This window comes from Anser cygnoides, chromosome 22 (genome assembly GCF_040182565.1).
Source record: "Anser cygnoides isolate HZ-2024a breed goose chromosome 22, Taihu_goose_T2T_genome, whole genome shotgun sequence".
In the NCBI taxonomy this organism is placed as follows: domain Eukaryota; kingdom Metazoa; phylum Chordata; class Aves; order Anseriformes; family Anatidae; genus Anser; species Anser cygnoides.
In genome coordinates, this window is record NC_089894.1 from 5,142,809 (window position 1) to 5,168,899 (window position 26,091).

Genomic DNA, 26,091 nt, shown 5'->3' on the forward strand with positions numbered 1-26,091 from the left:
CTTGGCACCGCTCCCGACACCTTGTCCCCAAACCCCCCAGAGCTCCCCAAACCCCCCAGTGCCCCCCAAACCCTCCAGATCTCCCCAACCCCTCTCCGCAGAGCTCCCCAACCCCCCCAGTGCTCCCCCAAACCCCCAGTGCCCCCCAAGCCCCCCTCCCCAGAAGCGCTGCCGAAGCCCTGGCACTGTGCAGCGGGGCCGGGGCTCCCTCCCCGGGGGGGGGTCCCCTCCTTCCTGGGGGGTCCCCTTCTCGTGGTGGGGGGGGGGGGTCCCTTCATGGGGGTGACCCTTCATGGGGGAGGGTCCCTTCCTTTCCCAGCCCCAGCCCCGGCCCCCCAGCCCCCCCCCGGCTCTCCAGGGCCCGGCCCACCGGCGAGGGCAGCGCGGCTCCCGCTGACGCAGTGTCTGAGGCCGGCCCTGGCTCCCCCCCCCCCTCCGACTTCGCTTTTTTTTTTTTTAATATTTTTTTTTTTAACTTTTTTTTTTTTTTCCCTCCTCTTTTCGGCGTCCCTCCTCCTCCTCCTCCTCCTCCTTCCTCCCGCCCCTCCGCCGTCCCCCGGCCGAGGGAAGCGGCGAGGCCCCGGCGCGGAGCGGAGCTCGGCGGGGCAGCTCCGGGCATGGGGCGCCCCCGGAGGCCGCGGCCCCTGCGAGCCTCCCTCGGCTGCCTCCTGGGCCTCCAGCTGGTGCTCGGCGCTGCGCACCCAGGTGGGACCGCGCCTCCCCGCCGTCAGCTCTTGGGGTGGGGGGCCAGGAGCGATGCAGGCTCGGGGGGAGCCCCCTAAATCCCCCCCCCCCCCCCCCCAAATCCTCCCCCCTCAGCCCCCGGGGCGCTGCGCGGGGGGACCCCGGCCGTGAGGGAGGGCGGGGGCCGCCGGGCTCCGGGGCGGTTTTTTTGGCTTTTCCACCCCCTCGCTCTTCTTCCCTTTCCCTTCGGCTCCTTTTACTCCATCTCCCTCCGGTCGCCTTTCGGACCGCCGCGTTTTGTTTTTAGCCCCCGCCGCCGGCTTTGGTTTCGCCGCCTTTTTTTTTTTTTTTTTCCGATCCGCCGCCGTTTTGGGGCTTTTTTTTTTTTTTTTTTCCTTCAGTTCCCCGCTCCCCGCGGCCACGCAGCGCCTGGAGAGCCCGGGGGAAAAGTTTCCGAGGCTCCGGGGGGGGCGGGACGGGGCCGGGGGGGGGCTCCGGGGCCGGGGGGGGGCAGCGGCCCCCAGCCCCGCTCCGGGCTTTTGTCTCCCCGGGGAGGGGCTGAAGGGGTTTTTTGGGGGTTCCTCCTCCTCCCACCGCGTCCCCCCCCCCTAAAATTTTTAACCCCCGTCCAAGTGGGTCTTTGCAGGCTTCCCTTTTTGCAGGACTTTCACAATAAATCGTGGCTCTTGGGTGTTTTTTTTTTTTTCCGCCCTCCGAAGCCACCATGTGCCGGAGGCCGGGGGCTCCTGGGGCCGCCCCCCCCCCGGCGAAGCCATTTCAGCCACTTCATCCCGGGGCAGCGCGGGGCAGAAGCGAGGCGCCGGTTTTGTTGCTCCCTTCGGTTAATTTGTCCCTATCGAGAAAACTTTTTTTTTTTTCTTTTCCTCTCTTTTTCTTTCGAAAAAAATGAAAAAAATTCGAAATTGGCTACTTCTGCCCGAACAACAACAAACGTAAACCCTTGGCCTGTTTTATTAGCGTACGCTCAGCAAATCCAAAGCAGATTTGGAAATGGCAGGATGGGAGGCGCTGCTGCCCTCCTCCCCCCCGGCCCCCCGCTCTGCCCCGTGGCGTTTGCCAGCGGGAGCCAAGGAGCAGGGACGGGGACACGGGACAGGGAAGGGGGCCAGGGAGCTGCCGCCTCGGCCGGGGGCAGAGCGGGGTTTTGGGTCCCTTTGCGGTGCAGCCTTCGGAGGCAGCCCCATGCCGAGGGCAGGATCTGGCCCAGGAGCGTAAGCGGAGGCCCGGCTGGGAGAAACGGCCTAAAAACTGGGGGAGGGACGGGGCGACGGGGAAGAAATCCTCGTAGTGCTGGGGTGCTCGGTAGAGGCTTTGCTGCTGCGTGGGGACCATCTCCGATGAACTCTCCTGAGCCAAATTCCCATTCCACCTCCTCTCGCCCCCACAAACGCCTTTTCTCGAGGTCGCAAATCCCTCCTTTTGCAGCGCTTGGGGGGGGGCTGCTTGATTTCTGCGGGGCTCGGCTACCCGTCGGGCCCGATCCCGGCCGCTTTGCCGCTGGAAGGAGCCAGGTCTGGCGCGTTCCCCTCGCCCGCGTGACGCCGAGGACAGAGGCACCTCTGTCCCTGCGGTCGGTGGGAGCGCGGCGAGGTGGGAGCGCGGCGGCGAGCGGCGGTCCCGCGTCGGGGCCGGGGAGGAACAAGGAGCCTTTGAGCTCCCCCAGCCCAGGTTTCGCTGCTGGCTGGACTGGGGTGCGCGGCTGCTGCGGGGCTGGGAACGCCGTTTATTATTATTTATTCTATAGGGGATGGGATTCAAGGGCGTTTGCCGGTCCTCCAGGGAGCCCCGCAGAGCCTGCGGGTGCTGTTTGCCTTTCTGCACCTCTCTGTCCCTCCATGCTCATTTTCCCTGGGGTCTCTCCATGCTCATTCATTTCCCTCCACCCTATTCCCTGCTTTTCTGCTGCCCTCCCCAGCATCTTCCCCCAGCTGGGACCTGGGATGGGGACAGGGGACGGCGCTGACGGAGCTGCCACGTCCCGGGTGCCTGCCGCGTGCAGGCAGACGCTGAGGTCTCCAGTGCCGGGCTGAGTTTGCAGCTGGGGAAGGATCCTTGCTTGGGTTTGGGGATCAATCCCTGATGTCCCCTTGGTGAGCTCTTTTTGGAAGGATGCTCTCTGCATCCAGGTCCTCGGCGGGGGCCTCGGGGACCTCGCTGATGGCATCGCTTTTCTCCTGCCAGTGCGGAGCCTCCCCATTGCACCGGGAAAGGCTGAAAAAAAAAAAAAATGTAAATTTTGGGAAAACTTCTCCGCCCAGCCAAACCGCGCAGCTCCCCTGCATGGGGCCGAGCGCCTGTGGCTGAAAGCAGGGGCTGCCACGGCGGCTTCGCAGGGTGGGGAGGGGACGGAAGGGACCCAGGGAAGAATTTACAGCCTTTAAAATAAACACGGCAGGCTTCGCGTGAAATTCCCCCCGTTTTCCTCTTTGCAATGGAAATAGCTTATTGCACGGCAAATGTGGCTCCGAGAAATGACAACTGGGATTACTTGGGAGCAGGAAGGGGGAACGGCGCTGTCTGATTTTGGGTAAAAGCCCCGCAGCCTGGTGCTGGGCCGGGGGAAGCTGGGAGCTCGCCTGCAGCCTCAGCAGGCAGCCGGGCCGAGAGGAAGAGGCAGGCAGAAGAGGGGATTGCTTGCGCAAGAACTAAAAGAATGACAAGCAAACGAGATTTATTCCTCAATGCAAAGCTGCCCCCTGCCCCCGAAGCCACCCAGAGCCGTGCGATGCCCGGGGATATTTCCCGTGTGCTCGACGTGAAGGTGCTGCCCCCATCCTGGGCTGGCTCCCGTGGCGAGGGTTGGGATCGGCATTTGGGGTGACCCCGACTTGCCCCGCGCCTTCCTATGTGCAGCTTCAATCTTCTTTTAACCCGTAAACCACAAGCAGACGTTCTCGAGCCGTTATAACGTAGCTTGGCCTCGCAGCTCCTTGTGCAGTCCTTCCAATTCAAGATTTCCCGGGGGTAAAATGAGCCGTGAAATCAAAGCAAATGGCTGCTGATGGCTGGAATCGCCGCCGGTGGGATCAGCTTTTACAAACCCATGGCAGGAGACCCCAGCTCCGGTACCCTGCGGGTGCTGGGGGAGGCCAGCGGGTGCTGCTCAGGTCGGGTTTGTTGCGTGCAGCCAGCGACGATTTTGGGGTGGCGACACGGGCGCACGCGTGGCGGCCGCGCTCTGCTCCGAGGGCTGCTCCGGCGAGCCGCAGGATTCCTGCTGCTGCTCCTCACGTGCAGCCGGGGAGCAGGGTTTTAATTAATTTGAACCGTGCCGAGCCCGCGGAACATCACATTTTTCTCATTCTTCAGATTGCTTGGAGCCCAAAAGAGACCCACACAGATGCTCTTTTTCTTAAAGGACCCATCTTTAAATAATTAAGGGTTAGCAAATGATTAGTGGGTTGACTTGCAGATTCTTGAGCGAACTCTCGAGCCCGGGAGGGGAGGTTTGGGTGCTTGCAGGGGGCACGAGGCGCTTTTCAAACACGACGCTTCTCGTGTCCCAGTCCCAGGGAGAGCTCAGAGCTGCGTTGTGCCTTATGCCGTCACAACAGGGACACAAATGGGATGTTCCCTGTAAACCAGCATGTCTGCGGGATGGAGATGAAAATGGGAACGGGGAGATGGAGAGCTTCTGTGCTCTCCGTGTGAATCCCAGCACAGCAACTCTGTGCTCTGCAAAATGGCCCCATTAACCCCCGCACCCTCTGTGAGCATGGGATGAGCAAATAGAAGAAAAGCTTCATTTCAAACGTCTTGTCCACTTAAAAAAAAGTAGATATTTCTTAGGGGCACCCAGAGTGTGATCCTTGCCGTGCAAACACGCCTTGTTTTGCTAAAATGGAGGTTAACGGGCACTGGTGGCCCAAGTTGGGGTGTTAGTGTGAGGGACGATGCTGGAGAAGCAAGGAAGGAAAAAATTGTGCATGATTATCAGTGTTTATTATTATTATGTTTATTAGTGTTGAAAAAAGTGTTACTTTTCAGCCAATTGCTAGACCCCGTTTATGGGGACGTGCGTCAGGGCTCTCCTCCCCAGCCCGTTGCTGGAGCCCGGAGCCGAGCTGGGGGAAATTTGGGGGGGAAAATCCAGGTGCTAGGCATGGAGGGCTGATGCTGGGGCTTGTCCCCTTCCACAAGCGGGTTAAGTCGCTTGGCCTGCCCACGGGCAGCATCCCCCAGGGAACACAGCCCTATACTTAGGTCTGCATCCCGGGCCGGGTGCGGGGAGAACGGACCTAACGCCTGCAGGGAGCCTGGAACGCGCTGCGTGGCCCCGATCCGACACTCCCCGAGGCAGCGGAAAATGAGCGGGGTGGTAGGTGGCCTCCTCGGGTCGCAGCCGAGTAAGGAGCTCGTCCCGGGGGGCTCCGACCCTACAAACCAACAGCGGGTGTTCGCCACGCCGCTGCGGGCTCCGGGCATGGGTCCTGGTGCTGCACGCCTGCATCGCGAGCTTTGCTGTCGTCCCTGTGACAAGAGACCTGCTCCCTGAGGTTTATTGGAGTTTAAAAACCAGCAGCAGCAGCAACAGAACCCCTCTTTTATCCTGGTGCCTGGCTTCGAGTGCTCGGAGCCGTGAGCTGCTATGGCCTGGGGATGCCGTGGGCCATGGGTACCACGGTCACGTTCGTCACTGCTGCGTTCCCAGCCCTTAGAGGGCTCCTTTTTTGGGCTCCCTTTGGCCAAAAATTGCTCTTCATGACCGTGTTTTTGCTCTTCTCCATGCCAAAACCTTGGGGATGTCTGCAGGGGATGGCAAACTATGGCAAAACCTGGGCAAACTACTGGGGTGCAGAAATGCTGGGCTTTTCTGGGCCTGTTTTTCAGAGGAAGGGGGATTTCCTCCAGAAGACCTAACCCAAATTAAGGTGGAGCTGGGGGCCCTCCTGTGCCCCTACTGGGGTGGAGCTTTGGTGTCCTGCACCCCTAAATGTCACCGGGGGGTGGATTTTGGGGCTGGGTCTCTCTCCTGGTGCCTGCAGTTCCCTCCCGCCCTGCGTGTCCGTAGGTCTGCGTGCGGAGCTCTCGCTGCCGGGTAAAACCCTCCCGTGTCTGGTGAGAACAGTGGGGGTTTCTTCTTTTTTTTCTTGGTTTTATTCCAGAGTTTTAGCTTCTTCGGTGCTTATCTCCCCCGTGGGCTGGGTACGTCCCCATGGATGTTGTTGTGAAGGAGCTGCTGCTTCCCGCGGCTTCTCCTCCAGCTTTGCATCGTGGGTTTTGGGACCACTGCTCAGCTTTGGGCAGCGATAAAGGACGAAAAATCAGCAGTTTGGAGAAGGGGGCTTGGGGGCTGCCGTGCTGCTTCCCAGTGGGACGGCGGGGGGACAGCACGTGAGCTGGGCTGGGCTCGCCAAGCCACCCGGCACGTAATGGGGAAGCCTTCAGCCTCACCTGCGCCCCCGGGGGGTCTATGAGGGACCTGTCTCCCAGGGCTTGGAGCCGAGACCCAGCCCTGGTTGCTCCCACGGAGCCGACGTTCATCGTCGGCCCCGCTCAGGGCCACCTCCGTGGCCTCTCAGCCTGTGCTGCCCACGTCCCCAAATTGCAGGTTGCGATGCTTTCCTTAATTGCCGTGCGGTGGCAAAGCCGTCGTGGGAAGGGCTGCGCTGAGATCCTTTTGGTTTGGACTTTCTGGTGGCTAAAAGCTTGCTTTTAAAGAGGCAGGAAAACAAACAAACGGGAAAATGCCGCGGGCAGGCAGCGGGACAGGGCTGCTCTGAGCTGCCCCGCCGGGAGGATGCAGGATAAAGAGGCACAGGGGCAGCACCCAGCCCAGGCCGAATTTTGGCCGTTCCGGGCAGAGCATCGAGCTGGTGCCCTGCTCTCCAGTTCTTTCATCTCCAAAATTGGGTGCAAAAACCCACGGAGCATCTCTGAAAGGAGCCACCCACGAGCAGCTGTGGGTGAAAGGAGTCACCCATAGCTGCTCCGTCGCTGTTGAGGGTGGTGCTGGTGATTTTTGTGCACGGACTCGGGAGAGGTTTTGTCCCTGTAGTGTCCATGTTGGACGATGATTTAAGGGCACTGGTGAAGTCGTGTTTTGCAGAAATCTTCAGTTCCACTCAAGTTTTGTTGCAGCGTGGACCAGGCTGGGGTTTTACCCCAAGAGCATCGCTCCTCCGGGGCTGACCCCTGCGAGGGCTGGGTTTATCCTGCGGGATAACGGCGTGGGAGGAGGTGTTTGGCCGGACACCCGTGCCCCATGCCCCAGGCACTCCGCCTGCAGCACCGCAGAGCGCCGGGCTCCTGCAGGAGCTTTCAGCACGTGCTGCAGTGCTCGGAGCACGATGTGCTCCCGTGCCTCTGTACAGAGCTCCTGTCCTTCATGGAAACGCAGCTCCAGCAGCTCTGTTTCCAAATCAAAGATTTCAAAAAATCAAAGGTTTCAAATCAGAGATTTCAATTTATTTTTTTTTCCCTAAAACAAAGATTTCTGGCACCAGCGAAGCTCCCCGCTCCTCTTGCGAGCCCGGGCACGAGCTCGTGACCCAAACCCGTGCCCCAGGCGGCAGCAGCTTGGCCAGGGCTCGCTCCCTGTTTCGCCCAGGTGAAAGCTCTCGGCAGCACACCCAGGGCCCGTGGCTCCGAGCAGCTTTTTGCTGCACCTGCAGCATTGCTTTGGTGCCTCCAGGAGCTCGCTGAGGCCATCGCGGCGTCGCTGGGACAGAGCCTGGTGCTGGCAGGTAACGTCCCGACCTTTCTTTAGCCCCAAAGCCTTAGGCTGTAATTTCCAAGCTCCACCTTGTCCCTTTTTAGAGCTTTTTTGTGCTTTTCCGGCCCCAGGCTGTCCCTAGGGTCTGGACAGCTTCCTCTGAGCCCACGCAGTGCTGCGGGTGCAGCCCCGACAGGCACGGATCCGGCACCTGGCAGCAATGGGGGCGGAGATCGTGGGGTGCTGAGCACCCCGACACCCCTTCCCCAGGGTTTTTCCCTCCCGCTATGAATTTTTGGGGCAGCTTTTTGCAGAGCCGGGTTAAGCAACAAGCGGAGGAGGGTGTCCCGTTGCTGACCCCTGCTGCTTAGGGCTGCTGCGGAGCTCACGGCGTGGAGGATTTGTTCCCAGCACCGGCGGGCTGGCGTTCGGCTCCCCGCACAGTGCTGCAGCCACAGCCCGCGCCCCGGCCCCGGCAGAGCTTTTGCTTAGTTGGGAACTTGCTGGGATTTTAAAAAAATCTCTTCTGAGAAGCAAACAGGCTTCTTCTTCTTCCAGTCCCTGGCTTTCGGTATCGTGCACGCACGGAGCCTGCGCCCCCCTCGCCCCCTGAGAGCTCCGCGCGAGCAGGCTCCGGTTTTGTGTGTTTGGGGCCAGCCGTTCTCTGGAGCGAGGTCGAGGTGCACAAAGCTTTGTGCCGAGCCTACCAAAAATCCCTCTGGTCGCTTTCTCCTCCTTCCTCCATTTCTTCCTCCTCGCAGAGACAAGTCAGCAGAGCTGGCTGAGCCGAGCCGCTTGCCGGAGCCGCCTGGGGCAGCGCGGCCAGGGCAGGGGGAAGCTTTGGGTGAATAGGAAACGAAAACCTTTTCAGGCCAAAAAATTCATATAGTGGCAAAAAAAAAAAACAAAGCAACCAAAGCTAAATATAGCCAGGCCCGTGAGTAGGCTCTGACTTCTCGTGATGTTTGTAGCGAAAAAATTGGTTGATTTAAAAAAAAAAAAAAAAAGAATTAAGCAAAAGTAGTGTTCTCAACGTGCTGCTGGCCACTGGGGGTGGGGGCAAGAAGCAGGCGGAGGTTTTGGAAGCAAGGCATCAGCTGGAGCAAAGCTGCCTGGGAAGCCAGGCCCCAGCGCAGGGCCCTGGTGGTTTTACTGGGTTTTGTTGGTTTTGAGGTGGGAAGGAATGAGGTGGCCTCGGAGATGTGTTCCTGCAAGGGAGGGCGCAGGAAAATGCCAGGGGGGTGGAAGTTTGGGCCATGGCGAGTGGGGATGGTGGCGTGGGGGTGCTGGAGGGCAGCATTCAGCACCCAGGCTGGGGTTTCCGAGGGTCCCAACACAAGGCTGCGTGTTTGCACTCGGGGCCGTGCCTGTGCGAGCGGCGGCTCCGTGTAAGCGGTGTCCATCACGTCCTGCCCGTGCGGGGGGACGCCTGCCTCCCAAACCTCGATTGCTCCGCGGCTTTTTAACACATCCCCAGGCACAGGTGAGGATGATGGCCGTGCTCTTATTTTCCTGCTCTGGTTTCCTTACCTGGAGCAGATGGCTGGTGCCAGAGCTGGTGGTGTGGCTCCTCTGGTGCTGGCACAGGGCTCGTTTCGAGCACCATTGCCTCGGGACGCTGCTGATGGGGTCTCAGATTTGAACAGCCCCAGTGCTGCTGCTGGAGCAGACGAGTTCTTTGTGCTGACTCTGATGCCCAAGACCTGCTTGCTGGTGCCTTGTGGGGGTGCCAGGAGGCTTCAGCTCGGTGCAAATGCCTGTCAGGGTGCCCAGAGCACCCATCACCCCAGGACAGTCGTTGGGGTTATACCCAGAGGGAAACGGTGTCCCGCAGCCTGCTGGGTGCTGTGCGCAGGGATGCACCCCAAAACTTGCCATGCACGGAGAGGGAACCGAGCACAACCCCCTGGCCATGCTTTAACCCTTTCCCCATGCTTTTTCCCCTCTCTTTCCCCCCAGACTCCAAAGTCTTCCTCATCTACAACGCGGGCGCTCAGGGCTGCCTGGAGACCAAGGACTCGCTGGTGCGGCTCGCCAAGGGCTGCAACGCCAGCGCCCCGGCCCAGCAGTGGAAATGGGTCTCGCGCAACCGCCTCTTCAACGTGGGGGCCATGCAGTGCCTGGGGGTGTCGTGGCACGGGGCCAACGCCACGGCCGGGCTGCACCCCTTGGCCACCTACGAGTGCGACCGCGAGTCCGTCAACATGCGCTGGAGCTGCCGCAGCCTCGGCGAGCAGCTCTCGCAGCACCTCGGCGCCCGCCCGGGCAATTCCTCGCTGGACAGGGGGGACCAGGCGCGAGGCTCGCAGTGGAGGACGTACGGCACCGAGGAGGATCTGTGCTCCGTACCCTACTCCGGTAATGCCTCGCTGGGTGTCAGGCTTGCACTCCGCACCCTGGGTGCTTCCCAAGCCCCCTGCTCCTCGTCCCCGTTGCCTTGGTGCTCAGCCCCAGGAGGTGTTAGCAGTAGGGTTAGCCCTTAAGCGAAAGCAGCCCCATAATGGAGGGGAGGGGAAGCAGCCCCAAATCCTGCCCAGGGAGCTTGTCCCTGGCTTGCTGGGGCTGCAAAACCAGGCGGGAGCAGGGCGATGGGATCAGCCCCGCGGGTGGGATCACGCCCAGCCAGTCCCCGAGCAGCCGCAGCCTCCCTGGGCAGCTGCCCCTGGTTTTATTGCTCAGCGTAACACCACGCGTAGAGCATCCCGTGGGCCAGTTGGGGTCAGCTCTCCTGGCTCTGTCCCCCCCCCAGCTCCCTGTGCACCCCCAGCCCCTCACTGGCGGGGCAGCACCCGGAGCGGTGAAGTCGTCGGCTCAGTGTAAGCACCGCTCATCAACAGCTAAAACATCGGGGTGTTATCAGCGTTCCTTTCCTCCTAAATCCCCAATGCAGCCCCATCCCAGCTACTAGGAAGAAAATGAACTATCCCAGCTGAAACCAGGCCATCTGGGAATCCCAGGAGCCCCCACTGGGGTGGCAAACCCACACCCATCACCCCGACCTCCCCCCCAGCTGCCCCCTGGACGCAGCCTCAGGAGGGGGCCCCTTTTCTCCCGCAGAGATCTACACCATCCAGGGCAACTCGCACGGGAAGCCCTGCACCATCCCCTTCAAGTACGACAACCAGTGGTTCCACGAGTGCACCAGCACGGGGCGGGAGGACGGCCACCTCTGGTGCGCCACCACCCAGGACTACGGCAAGGACGAGCGATGGGGTTTCTGTCCCATAAAGAGTAAGTGGGGGCAGCGCGTCCCGGCCCTCCTCCCGGTGATGCAGGAGCATCCCCAGTGTCTCCCCAGCACCTGGGTTTTGTGGGATGTGGGTTTTTGGAGTTTTTATTTTTGAAGTTTGGGGGGAGCGTGCTGGGTGCTTGCCCCTACCAACTGCTCGTCCCCGTAGGTAACGACTGCGAGACCTTTTGGGACAAGGACCACCTCACCAACAGCTGCTACCAGTTCAACTTCCAGTCCACGCTGTCGTGGCGGGAGGCTTGGAACAGCTGCGAGCAGCAAGGAGCCAACCTGCTCAGCATCACCGAGATCCACGAGCAGACCTACATCAACGGTGATGGCACCCAGACGCTGGCTGCGCCCATGTCCTCGCCACCCGGGGCAGAGCTGGTGGCCCCGTGGCTATCAGTGGCCCCAGGCTGGGCTCTCTGTCTTGGCCGGGTGGTCTGGGGATGGTTTCGGGCTGGGGTTGAGCTTGGCCTTGCTGGAGCTGGGGGACTGATCCTGCCCCTCTCTCTGCCTTGGCCCCAGGGCTGCTGACGGGGTACAGCTCCACGCTCTGGATCGGGCTCAACGACCTGGACATCAACGGGGGCTGGCAGTGGTCGGACAACTCGCCGCTCAAGTACCTCAACTGGGAGAGCGGTGAGCCGGGGGGCTGCGTGCGGCCGGGGGGCTGCAGTGGGGCAGGGCACGCAGTGTGGGGCAGGGGACGGGCAGGTAGCGGGGAGGTGGCCCGGGCTGCCCAGGGGACCGGGTGTCCTGGGCTGAGCATCTTTGTGCCGAGAGGCACTGCCTGCCACTGAGGGGCAGCTCGGTGCTGGCGCGTGGCGGAGGACACGGGTGGCGTTAATTTACCCACGTCCATCTCTAGCCCCAAGGGGATGCTCAGGGGGCAGAGGGACCCACTGCAAGGCGTGCCCTGGTCGTGCCCAATGCCGTCACCCCGAGGCACTCATGGGGACAGAGATACCCCAGGAGGAGGGCTGGGGACAGCTGCACCCGCCCTGCGAGCCCCCCAGCACCCTGTCCCCCCCCCCCCCCCTCGGCCCCTTTTCCAGACCAGCCCGACAACCCCAGCGAGGAGAACTGCGGCGTGATCCGCACCGAGTCGTCCGGAGGGTGGCAGAACCGCGACTGCGGCATCGCCCTCCCCTACGTCTGCAAGAAGAAGCCCAACGCCACCGCCGACCCCTTCCTGACGGGTGAGCGGGGAGGCTGAGCACCCTGGCGGGGAGGCTGAACATCGCCCCACGCTCCCCAGGGAGTAAATCCAGGCAGAGAGCCCTGCTTCCCTGCCACATCCCGGCTCTGATGCGGCCGGAGGACACTGCCCATGTGCCAGGGCAGCTGGTGGAGGTGTTCAGGGTGTCCCAGGGTGGGAACAGGTTTGGAAAATCCCAGAGCAGCACCACCTCAGTGCTCGGTGCAGTCACAGGTTGGGCGTTAGGAGAGGGATCAAGCGACACGGGAGCTCTCCGGTGCTTTCCCAGATCTCCGGGCTCTGCTCTTGTATCGAATCTGCGCAGACAGAAGGGATTTGGGGTTGTTTCCAGAGCTCTAAAGCTACCGTTGCTTGCACCTTGCTTGGTTTTGGCCGTAGCTTTCCCACACCTTGGCCTCTTGTCCAGAGCACAAGGCGCTCTCTGAGCGCTCGAGCAGCCCCGTGGGACCGCGGTGCCCCGCAGAGGAGAGGGTTGGGGAGCGGGACGGGAGCCCTCAGCTGCTCTTCTCCTGCCAGACTCGTGGTCAGAGGTGAAGGTGGACTGCGAGCCCAGCTGGCAATCCTTCCAGTCCAACTGCTACCGCCTGGTGGGAGAGAAGAAGAGCTGGCAGGACGCGAAGAAGACCTGCCTGCGGAGCGGGGGGGACCTGGTCAGCATCCACACCCTCTCCGAGCTCGAGTTCGTCACCAAGCAGATCAAGCAAGGTACGAGGAGCCCTGGTCCTGCCCAGGGGAACGCTGGCATCCTTTAAATTTTGCATTTTGCAGCACCAGAGCTTGTCGGTTTGCTCTTGGGGTATTTGGGAGAGCCAAACATGGAGTCCAGGAGCCTTCACGCTCAGAGAGATGCATCGTGCTGTGACACAGAGGGCATCGATGTACGTGGTGTGGGTCCGGGCTCTGGTCCCAGCTCCCACGCCGGTGCCCTGGGTGGCTTTGGGCAGGACAGCGCCTGTCCAAGCTCTGCAGCCATGCAAAGCCACTTCTATGTAATGGAAAATTAAAATTAATTAGTGGCTGTGAACAGTGTGGAGACCCCAGGCTGGGAAGCAGTGGGTTGCTCAGGCACATTCTCCATGCAGCAGATGTAAAAGCCATTCCCAGGAGCCTGCAGCGCCAGGGTGAAAATAACATGGCCCCATCCCTAGTCCTCTTCGATTAATGCAGAAATAGGGGGAAAACCAAAAATTGCTGACAAATTTAGTTCTGTTTGCCCCTTTGTGGGGAGAGAGCATCCTTGCCCCTCCTGATGGCATGGGGCTGAGCCCTGCAGCCCCTGCCGGGCAAGGGTTTCGGGAGGTGTTTTGCAGCCTTTTCGGGAGGGTTTCTGCAAGATTTCAGCCAGGCAGAAGGGATTTTGCCTCCTGTTCTGGCAGACGTGGAGGAGCTCTGGATTGGCCTAAACGACCTCAAGCTGCAGATGAACTTCGAGTGGTCGGACGGGACGCCCGTGAGGTTCACCTACTGGCACCCCTTCGAGCCCAACAACTTCCGCGACAGCCTGGAGGACTGCGTGACCATCTGGGGACCGGTGAGGGCACGGGGCAGGGGACAGATCCTGCACCCCTGCAGCATCCCCATAGGGATGGGGATGGGGCACCCGGGGGAGACTGGGTTGAACCTGGCTCGTCCCAGCTGTTGGGAGGGGAAGGATCCAGCACAGCCCTGGGGGCTGCCGCAGGGAAGGGAAATCTGTGGAGCGTGGATTGAGCTGGGAAATTCCCCGGGCTGTCAGCTGGGCTCGATCCTGCTCTTCTCCACCCTTTCCAGGAAGGGAGGTGGAACGACAGCCCCTGCAACCAGACCCTGCCCTCTATCTGCAAAAAGCCCGGCCGGGTGAGCCAGGAGAAAGAGGAGGATGACCACGGGTGCCGAAAGGTGAGGGGGACGCGGGGCTCTGCTTTCTTGGCCAATTCCTTGCAATTCCCAAACTACAGCCCCGAGGCACCCTTGGCACACCCAGAGCTGCAGGTCTGTGCCTGGGGGTGCTGAGCCCCTGCTTCCGGGGTTGTATGAGGCCATGGGAAGAAATTGGGGCAAAAAAAAGCCTCCATCGTCCAAGATCCTCCCCCTTGGTCTGGCACGAGTTTCCAGCAAGGAAGTTTTATTTTTATTTTTTTCCTGCTTGCTCGCCTTGCCTCTCGGTGTGCCAAAATGCTGCAGCAAAGCGGCTCCATGCAGGAGCGGGATGGGATGGGATGGGACGGGATGGGAGGGGATGGAGGAACCTGGTGCATTGGTGCTGGTCACCTTCACCCCATGGCTCCGGGCTCCTGGCATCTCTCTGGGCTGGCATCAGGCTGCACCCGACAGATTCAGGGTAAAGGGAGCACCTTGGCTTTGAGATGCACAAAGCTCAGGGCTCCTGCAGGGGACCATGGTGCTACCATTGTCGGGACGGGGCTGACACTTCCTGGCCCTTACTAACACCGTTCTCGTGGCAAAACTTGTGCTCTTGGTCTCGTTTTCCCCACGTTTGTTGGGATGTGGGCATTTCGGACACAGCCACCGAGGGCTGTGCCACCCCAGCGTCTCAGCCAGCTGTGCCCTGCCTCAGTTTCCCCAGCTTGGCGGGGACGAGGCCGCTCAGCTCCCACGCCTGCTGGAAGGGGCTTTTGTGCCTCTCTGCCTTCGCGCAGGGAGCCCGGCAGCGCTCGCTCGCGCCCAGCCTGGCAAACAGGCCTCGAGGTGCTGCCGGGCTGCGCGGGCGGCTTCGCCCAGACCTTTCCTCCGTCCCCGGCAGGTGGTTGGCATCTGCGGGGGCTCGGGGACGTGGTGGCAGCCAGGCGGGCTGGCACGCCGGGCCAGGTTTGGTGGCACCGGAGCAGGAGGACCCCCGGTGTCAGCGGGAGCTGGGGAGGAGGTGCTGGTGGCGCCGTGCCACCACGCTCAGCCCTGCCGGCTCCTGACCACACGCAGTTAGAGCACGAACCCTTTAGTTTTGGAACGGCCTTACAGAGGGGCCATGCTTGGCTTTGCTAACGTTGGGGAAAGGAACTCGGGACAAAAATGGGATTTGGAGTCATTTTCCTCCCACAGGCACCCTCCTGCATCCCTCCCTCTGCTTCCGTCCCCGCTGTGCTGATGGCACGTGTCCCCCGGTGTCACTGGGGACACAGATAAAACCCCAGCGATGCTTCCTACTGTATCAGGAGGGTCTCTGAGCTGGGGCCACCTACCTGCCCGGCCGAGCCCCTTCACCCTTCCCACCCTTTGCTCTCCCACCCCGTGCGCATCCCCTCTCCCAGCGCAGCTGAGCCCCCGCGTCCCTCCCCGCGCTGCCGCCCCGTTCACTGCTCTGGCAGAAAACAGGCGCTATTGTGTCTCCGGCTCCGGAGAGGCTCCAACATCAACAAGGCGAGCGATTAAAGCAGGCTGCGGTGGGACTCGCTCTCCGTTTGGCCCCGCCGCATAAGCAGAGGATTGTGCTCCCCTCCCCGCACCCCAGCGGGGCCGAACGCTGGCGGGGAGAGCGATTTCTGCTGCTTTGAAGCTGCCCCGGGTGTTTGTTTTCCTCGCAGCCTTCTCCTTTGCGAGAGCTCTGGAGCAGAGCCGGGTCATGCCGGGTCGGCCGGGGGCAGGAGACCTCCCAGGAAAAGGCGGAGGTGGCAGCAGGGGACGTGGGACCTTGCTCCCATCCCACGTCTCCCGCAGCGGGGAGCTCAACCCCTGCCTTTGGGGTGGTTTCCTGGAGGAGGCGCGGAGACCGGCGCTGCGGTGACCGGGTGACTGATGTCTGCTGTCTCCTGTCCCCAGGGCTGGAAGTGGCACAGCCCCTCCTGCTTCTGGCTGGGCGAGGACCGCGTCACCTACAGCGACGCCCGCAAGCTGTGCTCCGACTACGGCTCCACGCTGGTCACCATCACCAACAGGTCGGCGCCGCGCCCCGGGAGCCAGCAGCCCAAGGATGGGGTTTGCCCCACGGCAGGGTTTTGTGTGGGATGGGAGCGAGGGCTGGGCAGGGCGAGGGGGCTCAGCTCCTGGCTTCTGCCCCACAGGTTCGAGCAGGCGTACGTCAGCAGCCTCATCTACGGCTGGGACGGCGAGTATTTCTGGACGGCGCTGCAGGACATCAACGAGACGGGCGCTTTCCGCTGGCTGAGCGGCGACGAGGTCATGTACACCCACTGGAACCGCGACCAGCCCGGTAAGGGGACGGCGGCGGGTGGGATGTGGGACGGGGACATCCCCTTCCCTGCTGGCTCTGCCCCAGGGAGGGGACCGGCAGTGACCCCGAGGCTGGCTCCAGGTTACAATAAGGGCGGCTGCGTGGCCCTGGCCACCGGCAGCTCCATGGGGCTGTGGGAGGTGAAGAACTGCAGCACCTTCAAGGCCAAGTACATCTGCCGGCAGAACCTGGGCACGCCGGTGAACCCCGAGCTGCCCAGCCCCTACCCCACGCCCAGCCTCACCGGCGCCTGCCCCCCCGGATGGAGCGCGGACCCCAAGCTGCGGCACTGCTACAAGGTGAGGGGGTGCCGGGGGAGGCGGCGAGCCCCAGCCGTGCCCTCCCATCCTAGGAGCGTGCGCTGGGGCTTGGGTGCCTGCAAAAGGCAGCCCGGAGCCAGCTGCGGGTTGGTTAGGGGCTGGCAGCGCTGGGGAGCTGCTGGCTGCGGGGTGGGGATGGTGCTCAGCTCCTCGCCCAGATCGGGGGTCTCTGAGTGGGGTCCCGGGGCTGAGCCCCCCTGCTCCTCCCTCGCCAGGTGTTTAATTTTGACAAGCTGCAAGAGAAGAAGACGTGGATCGCGGCGCAGGAGTTCTGCCGGGAGCTGGGGGCTCAGCTGCTCAGCCTGGGCAGCTACGAGGAGGAGCACTTCGTCGCCAACACCCTCAACAAGATTTTTGGGTGAGGGGCCAGCGCATCCCGCTGCGTGAATGTGCTCGGCGTGAACCCGCGGGGATGGGGACCCAGCGGTGGGGCTGGCCTGCGCCCGGGGCTCTGTGCCACCGTGTGTGCAGAAAATGCATTGTTTGGGGCCATCGCACCTTCTATGTGATAGAAGTGCTTGAAATTTGGGGAGGGATTCGGATTTAAAACTGTTCCAGCCCTGAGCCTGCATGCACCAGGGAGCCTGTTATCTGGGGTCTTGCCTTTAGGTGTCATGGGGATGGCAGGCTCCAAAAAACAAGCAAAAAAAGGCCAAAATATAAATATATATCAATGTACAAATATAAAAACCTCTGTTTTGGAGGTTGGGCATGTTCTCACCGCTTCTCCCCGGCTCCCATAGCGAGTCAGAGCCGGAGATCCACGAGCAGCACTGGTTCTGGATCGGCCTCAACCGGCGGGACCCCGCGGGGGACCGGAGCTGGCGGTGGAGCGACGGGCTGGGGGTGAGTTGGCACAGGGCACCCCCTGCTCGGGTGCTGAGCACCCAGCACCCACCTGGTGCAAAGCTGAAGCTCAGCAGCAGCGCCGCAGGCAGCAATTAGAGCTGCCCCGGGGGGATTTCGGCAATATACTGCCCCGGTTGGCATTTGGGGTGCAGGGGACAAATCCAGCGCTGGTGGAAACGCAGCGCGGGAGCCCCAACCCCGCCTGTCTCTCTCGGCCCCCCAGTTCTTCTACCACAACTTTGACCGCAGCAACTACGACGACGACGACATCCGGAACTGCGCGGTGCTGGACCTGGCGTCCCTGCAGTGGATGCCGATGCAGTGCGAAGCCCAGCTGGACTGGATCTGCAAACTGCCCAAAGGTACCGCCGGGCAAGGTCAGGGATTGCAGATACGTGGGGGCCAGGGAGCAGGAACCGCATCGGAGCATCTTTGTGGAGCAGGGGGTTGTGCGGGAGGAGGGGAGGGTTGGTGGAGCCTGCGGGGATGCCTCTCCTCTGCAAGCTGTGCTTTTGTGGCAGGATGAGCTCTAATTTGGTAGCTGGGGAGGTGAAGGGAGCTCCTGCCAGCCCTGGAGGGATTTGGGGCATCTCTGCACCATGCACGCTTGGAGCAGGTGGTGTTGGTGTGGAGCATCCCAGCCCCACATCCCGCTCACGGCCTCTCCTTTCCTTCTCCCAGGTGCTGATGTGAAGGAGCCGGAGATCACGACCCAAGGTGCGTTAGCGGCTGCCCGCGGCTGTGTGTCTGTCCAGGACGTGCCGTCCTCCCCAGGCATCTCCCATCCGTAGCGAGCACAAAGCCAGCTGCGGTCGCTGCAGGGCACCGGGAAGGGGCAGCGTTATCCGGAGGAGAAGGGACCCTGCGTAGGATCGTAGGTGGGATGGGAGGTGGGACAGGAACCGAGGTGTCCCCACGGCCGTGGCACTGCAGGGCATCCCCGTGCCAGGCAGAGCACAGAGGTGCTGCCAGCTCCAGCCCCAAACCTGCCCTCACCTTCTTGGTGGGTGCTCCATGGGGTCGGTCCCCCCGACCCAAGCTGAGCAGCAAGGGGAAAGCGCTGCCTGCAAATGCACGGCAGGATCAGGCCCCCGGCTGGACGCTGGCCCCCTGCGCTCGCAGGGAGGAGCCCAGAGGCCAAACCCGTGCAGGGCAAAGGGATAAAGGGACGGGGACGCAGTGGCAGCAGTGGGGGGTCGCTGCAGCATGGTGCTGGGTCCCCGCCTGCAGGCAGCAAAGAGTGGGTGAAGTACCAGGAGGCCGAGTACAAGTTCTTCGAGCACCACTCGACGTGGGTGCAGGCGCAGCGCATCTGCAGCTGGTTCCAGGCAGAGCTGGTGTCGGTGCACAGCGAGGCCGAGCTGCGCTTCCTGGGCCAGAACCTGAAGAAGGTAAGAGGTGGCGGTGACCTCCCCGGGCGCAGGTGTGCTCGGCTGGGTGCTGCCTCCCGGCGCTGCTCCGTGCCCGCTGCAGCCCCTCCTGGCACGGCTTCCGTCCTTTGCCTGAAGGATGTTATCCGGGGACAGCCTGGCTCCAAGCTGGTGGCTGGGTTTGGTGCTCAGTGTTTCCATCGTGAAGCTTGTCACCACCAAGAAGCCACCACGGGGCATTCCCAGAGCATTGCCAGCTGCAGGAGGGCTGCGCAGCCCCCACTGTCCTGCCCCATGCCCCAAGTGGCCGTGGCTGTCCCCAGGGAGATGCACGGGGCCCTCCAGGCACTGACATCTCTGCTCTGGTCCTGCAGTTCTCCAGGGGCCAGGAGCAGCACTGGTGGATCGGGCTGCACACCTACGAGAACGACGGGAGGTTCAAGTAAGTCAGGGCCAGGCTGAGCTCCCCGTGTCCCTGTGTGTCCCCATGCCACCAGCCCCAGGCCGGAGAGCACTGCCCAGCCTCGTGCTTTCCCAGGTGGTCCGATGGGTCCCTCCTCAACTTCGTCTCCTGGGCACCCGGCAAGCCCCGTCCCATCAACAAGGACAAGAAGTGCGTCTACATGACAGCCAGCAGAGGTGAGGGGCCGGGTCCAGCGGCACCGGAGGGGCAGGGGGCTGCAGGCGGGGCTGAGGCACCTTGTCCCGATGCGATGGGGGCGTCATTGGCCTGCCTGTCCCCGCAGAGGACTGGGGGGACCAGAAGTGCCTGACGGCGCTGCCCTACATCTGCAAGCGGAGCAATGCCACCGCCGTGAAGCCCTCCCCGCCACCGATGCCTGCTCCCACAAGCGGGGGCTGTCCCCACGGCTGGATCCCCTTCCTCAGCAAGGTACGGTGGGGCGGGATGGGGACGGACCCCGGGAAGAGGACCATCGGGGCAGGATAGGGCTGGGGAAGGTGCAGGGGGGAGATTGTGGGCTCTGGGGCCGGGAGCGAGGGCTGTGGGGCGGGAGCACCCCCAGACCATCCCATGCCCCCGGTGCCCGTGCAGTGTTTCAGCTTCAACGGCCGCGACAAAGCCGAGATCGTGAAGTGGCCGGAGGCGAAGCAGGCATGCGAGAACCAGGGCGCCGTGCTGGCCACCATCTCCAACCCACTGGAGCAGGGTAGGTCCCCCCCCGGCCACCACCACTGCCACCAGCCCCACGGCTGCTGGGGATGGCCCTCAGCACCTCGCCATCCCTCGCAGCTTTCATAACGTCCATGCTGCCGAACATCTCCTTCGACCTCTGGATCGGCCTCCACGACGCCAAGAAGGAGTTCCAGTGGGTGGAGGGCGAGCCGCTGCGGCACGTGAGCTGGGCGCCCGGCGAGCCCTCGGGGTGCAGCGCCTCCAGCCCCAGTGACAAGCCGGTGAGCACCCCCCTGCTACCCCACGCCCTGCCCCATAGCATCGCCCTGCCCCATAGCATCGCCCTGCCCTGGGAAGGAGAGCGCTTGAGGCACCTGCCACCCTGAGAAGGCCTCAGCATGGTGTCCCACTGGTGGTGGGCTGAAGGTTGTGGGGCTGAAGGTTGTAGGGTGCTGGGGTGGCTCTCCGAGGGCAGCGCAGGATCTGCAGCGTGGGGGTCCCTGGGCCGGGGGGGCGGTGTAGGATGGGACACAGGCTGGGGGCAGTGCTGATCTTGGGGCTTGGCTGTGCAGACCAACTGCGTGGTGGTGTGGCACGGCTCCCCCCCACACTTCACGGGGCGCTGGGACGACCGGAGCTGCGTGGAGGAGAAGCACGGCTACATCTGCCAGCGGAGCATAGGTAGGGGGGTGTGGGGGTGACGGGGCCCCACTGAGCGGAGCTGGGGGCTGCCAGCCTCACCCCAGCACCCCACAGCGTGGGGGTGCCACAGCCAGGGAGCTCGGGGTGATGGGGTCAGCTTGGGGGGAGCATGGGGCAGTGGGAGGGGGCAGGAGGACGGGCTCAACCTGGGAGGAGCACCTGGCCCCCATGGTTTGTGGGGCACCCCCTGCACACATCAGCCTGAGTCCCACAGGGACGTGCATCCTGGTGGACGGCCCCGAGGTGGGGACGGCGCCTCGCCACCGAGCAGCCCCCCCGGGGACGTGGACTCCCCAGCCAGGTGCACGTGTCCCATGCACGCACGGCGCTGCCTCGTGGACACCCCAGCTTGGTGAGGAGGCGACCCCCCGACATGCAGGAGCATCCTCTGACCGTGTCTCTTTACTCCCCCAGACCCGTTCCTGAGCCCCGCGCGGACGCCGTACCCCCCCTCGCCCACCGGCACCCTCTTTTACCACAACAGCACTTACCGCATCCTGCAGAAACCCCTCAGGTGGCACGAGGCCCTGCTGCTCTGCGAGACCCTCAACGCCACCCTGGCCACCATCCCCGACCCCTACAGCCAGGCCTTCCTCACCCAGGCCGTCAGCAGCCTGCGGGCCCCGCTCTGGATCGGGCTGGCCAACAACGAGGTGAGGGAATGGGGCCGGCACCCCCGGGTTGGGGGCCATGGGGGGGGGGTCGCAGCAGCCCCCCAGCCTCTCCCCTTGGCTCCGCAGGGAGGCCGGAGCTACTCGTGGCTGACGGAGGAGAACCTCTTCTACGCCAACTGGCAGGACGGGGAGCCCCAGCAGGTCGCCGGCTGCTCCTACATGGACGCGGACGGGAGCTGGCGCACGGCCGGCTGTGACACCAAGCTGCAGGGCGGCATCTGCCAGCTCCGGTCAGGTGCGAGGGGGGCGGCCGGGGGGGCTCTGCGGGCCCCACAGCGGGAGCTGTGTGCTGTTGGAGGTGGCGTCCCACCAGGGCCTTCTACAGGAGCTCCAGCCCTGTCACTGTGGGGCTGGGTGGCCCAGGGTGCTCCGACGTGCTGTGGGACCCCCAGCACCCCGTGCCCCCCACCCGAACACATTGTGTGTCCCCCCCCCAGGTGCCACCCGCGCGCACAAGTGGAGCTACAGCGGCAGCTGCCCCAAGTCGCTGGAGGACTCGTCGTGGATCCCCTTCCGGGACCACTGCTACACCTTCCACATGGAGATCACCCTGGGGCAGAAGGACGCCATGCGGAGGTGCCAGAAAGGTAGGGGGGGGCTGCGGGAGAAGGGAGGTCCCCAGGTTGCCCCTGGGTGCAGCACAACACCCTAGAATGGAGGCCCCGGCCCTGTACCAGGCCAGCCCTGGTCAGCCCTCGTCTCTCCCCAGCGCTGCTTTGCGTTGGGGCTCCCCGTGCACCACGAGGTTCACGGCCAGCAGCGGTTCCTCGGCTTTGTCCTCGCCATTGCCGCTGCTCCCAGGCTCCGTCCTCCAGGCCCTGGGCTTCCCTCTCACCCCCCTTTCTTCCGCAGTTGGTGGCACGGTGTTGTCCATCCAGGACGAGACGGAGAACGTCTTCGTGTGGGAGCATCTCCAGGCCTACGAGGGCCCATCCAAGGGTGCCTGGCTGGGCATGACGTTCAACCCCAAAGGTACAAAGGAAGGAGGGAGGTTTTAGACCCTCCCTGGGCAACCCCATGGATTCCCACCAGGTCTGCAGGGAGCAGAGAAAGCCCTCAGTGGTTGCACCAGCTGGGAGGGGGGGGTCGTGCCACGGTGTGACCACGAGCACCAGCGTCTCAGGCTGTGCGGGATGTGCCACATGTGTCCTCCCCTGGCTTTGTGGGTCCTCCCCATCGCCCCCTCACGCCTCCCCCTGCTTTCAGAACCGGGGCACAGACAGGGCATCCCCTTCGGCCTCCCCAGACCCAGTTCTTCCACTTCTCAGGAGGCACCTTGGTTTGGCACGACAACACCGCCGTGAACTACTCCAACTGGGGCCAGCACGACACGGGGCCCAGCATGCTGAGCCAGAACAGCTGCTACTGGATCCAGAGCAGCAACGGCGTCTGGCGCCTGGGCTCCTGCACCAACGTCACCATGGGGGTCATCTGCAAGATCCCCCGAGGTAGGGACCCCCCTGCGGAGCCTGGGCTGGTGTGGGGTGAGCCAGGGGTCTGGGCACAGTGCTGCGGGGCAGGGCTCTGTCCTGCTGGCAGGGTTAGTCACGTTTTGGGGAATCCCAGTGCAGGGTGGTGGTGGTGAGGTCTGCACCAGTGGTCCCAGTAGGATGGTGGGAAGAGGGGAGGGTGTCATGGCCATGTACTCACCTCTCTGTGTTGCCTTTGCAGTGGAGGAGAGCAGCTTTTCCAGGGCAGGTGAGTGGCACCGTCAGCAACGTCACTTCCAGCTGAGCCCAGCAGCGGGAGCATGACCTGGTCCTGTGGGGCCGTGCTGCAGCCCAAACTGCATGAATAACAAGAGGAATGGTGTTTGTGGGTGGGAAATCCCATCTCCGGGCAGCTTTCAGTCCTCCTCTGTGGAGAAATATCTGGCCAGCCCTTTGTGGGGCTCCCCTTCCTGCCCCTTCTGGAGGGGCTTGTCCAGAAGGTGCCACGTCTTCTGGTGCGATCCTAAAGACCCAGCCCAGACAGCAGCGGATCCTAAAGATCCAGCCCAGGAATTCACATTCCCAATGTGAATGCACATCAGGAACAGCCCACAGAGGCTGTCCTGCTCCCAGAGCTCTGCCATGGGCACGACATCCCCAAAATGCTACAGTTCTGTTCCTCCCTGACCCATCCTATCAACCCACCCATCCGGAGAGCCGCCACCTGAAGCTCTTCGTGTGCCAGGCTGGGGCTCGGGCAGGACATAGGGAAATGGCAGCCTGCATTTCACCGGCCTTTCTCCCTCCCTGCAGCTCTGCCGGAGAACACGACGGCCATCGCGGTGGTGGTGCTGTCAACGCTGGTGCTGTGCGCCCTGCTGGGCATCGCCATCTACCTGTACAAGCGGCGGAAGAGCTCGGAGCGAGGCGCCTTCGAGAGCGCCCGCTACAGCCGCACCACCTCCAACCCCAGCGAAGCCGCCGAGAAGAACATCCTGGTGTCAGACATGGAGATGAACGAGCAGCAAGACTAACGGCAGGGGGGACGCTGGGGATGGGGGGACGGGGAGGGGGGGATGGAGAGCATCACACAGGCTATCCCCAGGGCGAGCACGGCAGGGGCAGCAGCGGGGCAAGGAGAGGGGCTGGGGTCGGGGTGTCCCAAGGGTCACTGCCGCCACCTCTGGGCTCGTCCTTGGCTGCTGGATGTTCGTCTGCAGCAGCCACGGAGGCGGTTTCAGGGCTAAAATGTTTAGGGGAAAGTTGCCCCCTGCTTCAAGAGCTTTCCCTGAACAGGCTCCGAGACACCTTCCCCTTGGGAGAAGGCAAGCGCGGGCGTTCAGGGCCCTGTGGTGGGCTCGCTCCCCCCGGAAAACGAGCTGGTGTCTGAGAAGACATCCTCCTGGGCAAGAGGTCTCCAAAGCCAATCTACCTCCCCTTCCCACGCGCGAGGAGGGCCAGCCCCACGACCCCACCGGTCCTCTCCCCCTCCTCGTCCTCATCTCCCACCTCCGGCAGCAGAGACGTCGCGGTGACCCCAGCAAGGACACCCCCGCCCCAACCCCAGCAGCTCAGCGATGCGACCCCTTCTCCTCCCCGCTGCATCCCTCGGGCTGCATCCGGCCACGGCGAGGCAGCCGCTGCTGCTTCCCGCGGGCCGGTGGCACAATCCTGCCCTGCTCGCTGCTCCGTTGGTCCCTGTCCTGGTTAGCACAGAGCAAACCTCCCCGGCGGGAGCATCTGCGGCACCCCAGGTTTTGAGCAGATCAGAGAACTGGAAGCCCCAAGCATCCTCCTGTTGGTTAGGCGCAGCGCTGGTTGGCGGCCCCGCTCCCCGAGCCGCTCGGCACTCGGATCCCCCGAGAGATTTGGCCAGTTTCTGCCCGACTGCAAAGCGCGTGGAGGAGGGAGCAAAAAATAAAGAAAAGGCTCGGGGCCGGGCGCCGAGAGCTGGAGCTGCCCTGCGTCCCCCGCGCCCACCCGCTCACCACCCTTCCTTGCAGGGCAGGGACAGCGCAGGGCTGGTTTTGCTTGTTCGGGCCAGGAGGACGAGCGTAAGGGATGTAGGGTGGGCACCAATTCGGAATTTTTTTGGTGGTAATTTTGGAGTTTTTTTTTTTTTGTTTTGTTTTGTTTTTAAGGAAACGATAGCTTTTTTTGCTATACTGTATTGAGTGCGTGCTGAATATATACGTTCTTTCACACAGCTGGCTGGGGTGTGTGTGGTTGCCTGTTTTACGTGTAAGGTGTAGGTGAGGAGGAGGAAGGCGCTGCATGGCTGAGCCCCCTGCTCGCTGTCGAGCTGTGCAATAAGGAGCACGCGTGCCCCGGGGCTGAGCCGTCCTGCTCCTGCAGCAGCACCCCTGGCACTGGGGTCAGGACAGAGGGTGCCCGGAGGCAGCGAGAGGTGCTCAGGCCCTGCAGGGGGGTCCCTGCTGGGAACGGGACCCGAAAGAGCCCCCATAACCTCTGAAGCAAGGCGGCGGAACCCCCATAAAAAGGCGTTTTCACGTAGCCCTCTGCCTCCAAGGCTCACGTTTTTTTGTTGTGAAGACGAGGGGAACTAGCTAAGTTGTGTTACTCTCATTTTTGACACCTGTGTCGATTTTAAAATCTGTTGATTTCACTTAAGCTGGACATTAAGTGTTTAAGAAACTGTTGGGGGGTGGGACAGGGGAACAAGGGATCCTTTCGTTTTGTTTACTTTTTGGCAACGTCCAAAAGCCGCCACGACATTTCAGGGCGAGAGAGAGCCTGGAGCTGCCCCGGGTCCGGTTCTCGGTCTTGGCTTTGTCCACATTCATTTCCTGAGGTCCTTTCTGGCTTGGAGCTGTCGGTTTTCTTTCCTGATGTGGGTGCCGGATCCTGGAGAGCTGAGCATGAGTCCGTCCCCATCCCTGGCCCCAGCAGGCGTTGAGCTCCTCCAGCACCTGGGCTCGCGGGGGATGCTGCGCTGCGCGTCCTCTGCGACTCCTCCCGCTGGTGGGAAGTCCCAAAGGAAAAGCTGCGGTCAGGTTTGGTGGGATGGAGTGGGGGAAGAGCGGTGCTGAGGGCAAGAGGTGCAGCTGGGCAGGATTGGGCTCATTTAGGGCATCGCACAGAGCCCTGGGCTCAGCAGGGCTGGCACAGCGTGGGGTTCTCCATGCTCTGTCACAGCCCATGACTTTCACCCAGCCCCATCCAGGAACACTTTTTTAAAGAGATTTTTCTTTTTATTTTTTCCTTGATTAATTTCCTTCTCTCTCCTCCTTCTCTACCTTCAAGCAAAGAAGTCTGTACGATATAGGGGAAATTTTGTACAAGAATAATTTTGTCAGCTGTCGGCAGTGATCAGGATTGCAGGAAAATTACGTATACGGTTAAGTGGTATCGCCTATCACCATTAGAATAATGTGAAGAATTGCTTAAAAGGACCCTGTCAATTATATATATATATATAATATATATATATAGTTTTGCATTTTTTTACTCTCTGTGGTTTGTAAGATCCTTTTAGAAGCTTGGAAATAAAATTTCCTTCCCCACCTATTTTCTTCCTTTTTTTTTTTTTTTTTTTTTCTCCTTTCACTTGGGGAAAGCCAAAATTTGTCTCTCCGTGCGTCCCAAAGAAGAAGCAAAGCTGAGGTTGA

At 62.3% G+C, this 26,091-nt stretch overlaps 1 protein-coding gene across 1 annotated transcript; it reads left to right on the plus strand.

The window, feature by feature from the left end:
• Nucleotides 1–534: 534 nt before the first annotated feature.
• Nucleotides 535–25,990, plus strand: MRC2 (mannose receptor C-type 2). Its single transcript, XM_066981493.1, has 30 exons — nt 535–705; nt 9,320–9,718; nt 10,418–10,591; nt 10,759–10,923; nt 11,121–11,234; nt 11,651–11,794; nt 12,331–12,519; nt 13,191–13,345; nt 13,585–13,692; nt 15,571–15,686; nt 15,813–15,961; nt 16,064–16,281; nt 16,518–16,660; nt 17,046–17,148; nt 17,375–17,513; nt 17,833–17,868; nt 18,382–18,542; nt 18,896–18,963; nt 19,060–19,160; nt 19,268–19,413; nt 19,576–19,690; nt 19,774–19,937; nt 20,229–20,337; nt 20,773–21,011; nt 21,099–21,267; nt 21,470–21,619; nt 21,885–22,004; nt 22,301–22,480; nt 22,704–22,730; nt 23,276–25,990. The coding sequence occupies exons 1-30, from the start codon at nt 618–620 to the stop codon at nt 23,494–23,496; spliced, it is 4,410 nt and encodes a 1,469-aa protein (XP_066837594.1). The 5' UTR covers nt 535–617; the 3' UTR covers nt 23,497–25,990.
• The last annotated feature ends 101 nt before the right edge of the window (nt 25,991–26,091 follow it).

Bases quoted from the DNA above. Each gene is read 5' to 3' on its own strand.
- MRC2 (XM_066981493.1), top strand. From the start codon at position 618: ATGGGGCGCCCCCGGAGGCCGCGGCCCCTGCGAGCCTCCCTCGGCTGC. The intron at 13,693-15,570 runs GTGAGGGGGACG...TCCTGTCCCCAG, and splicing joins ATGACCACGGGTGCCGAAAG to GGCTGGAAGTGGCACAGCCC. The intron at 22,481-22,703 runs GTAGGGACCCCC...TTGCCTTTGCAG, and splicing joins CATCTGCAAGATCCCCCGAG to TGGAGGAGAGCAGCTTTTCC.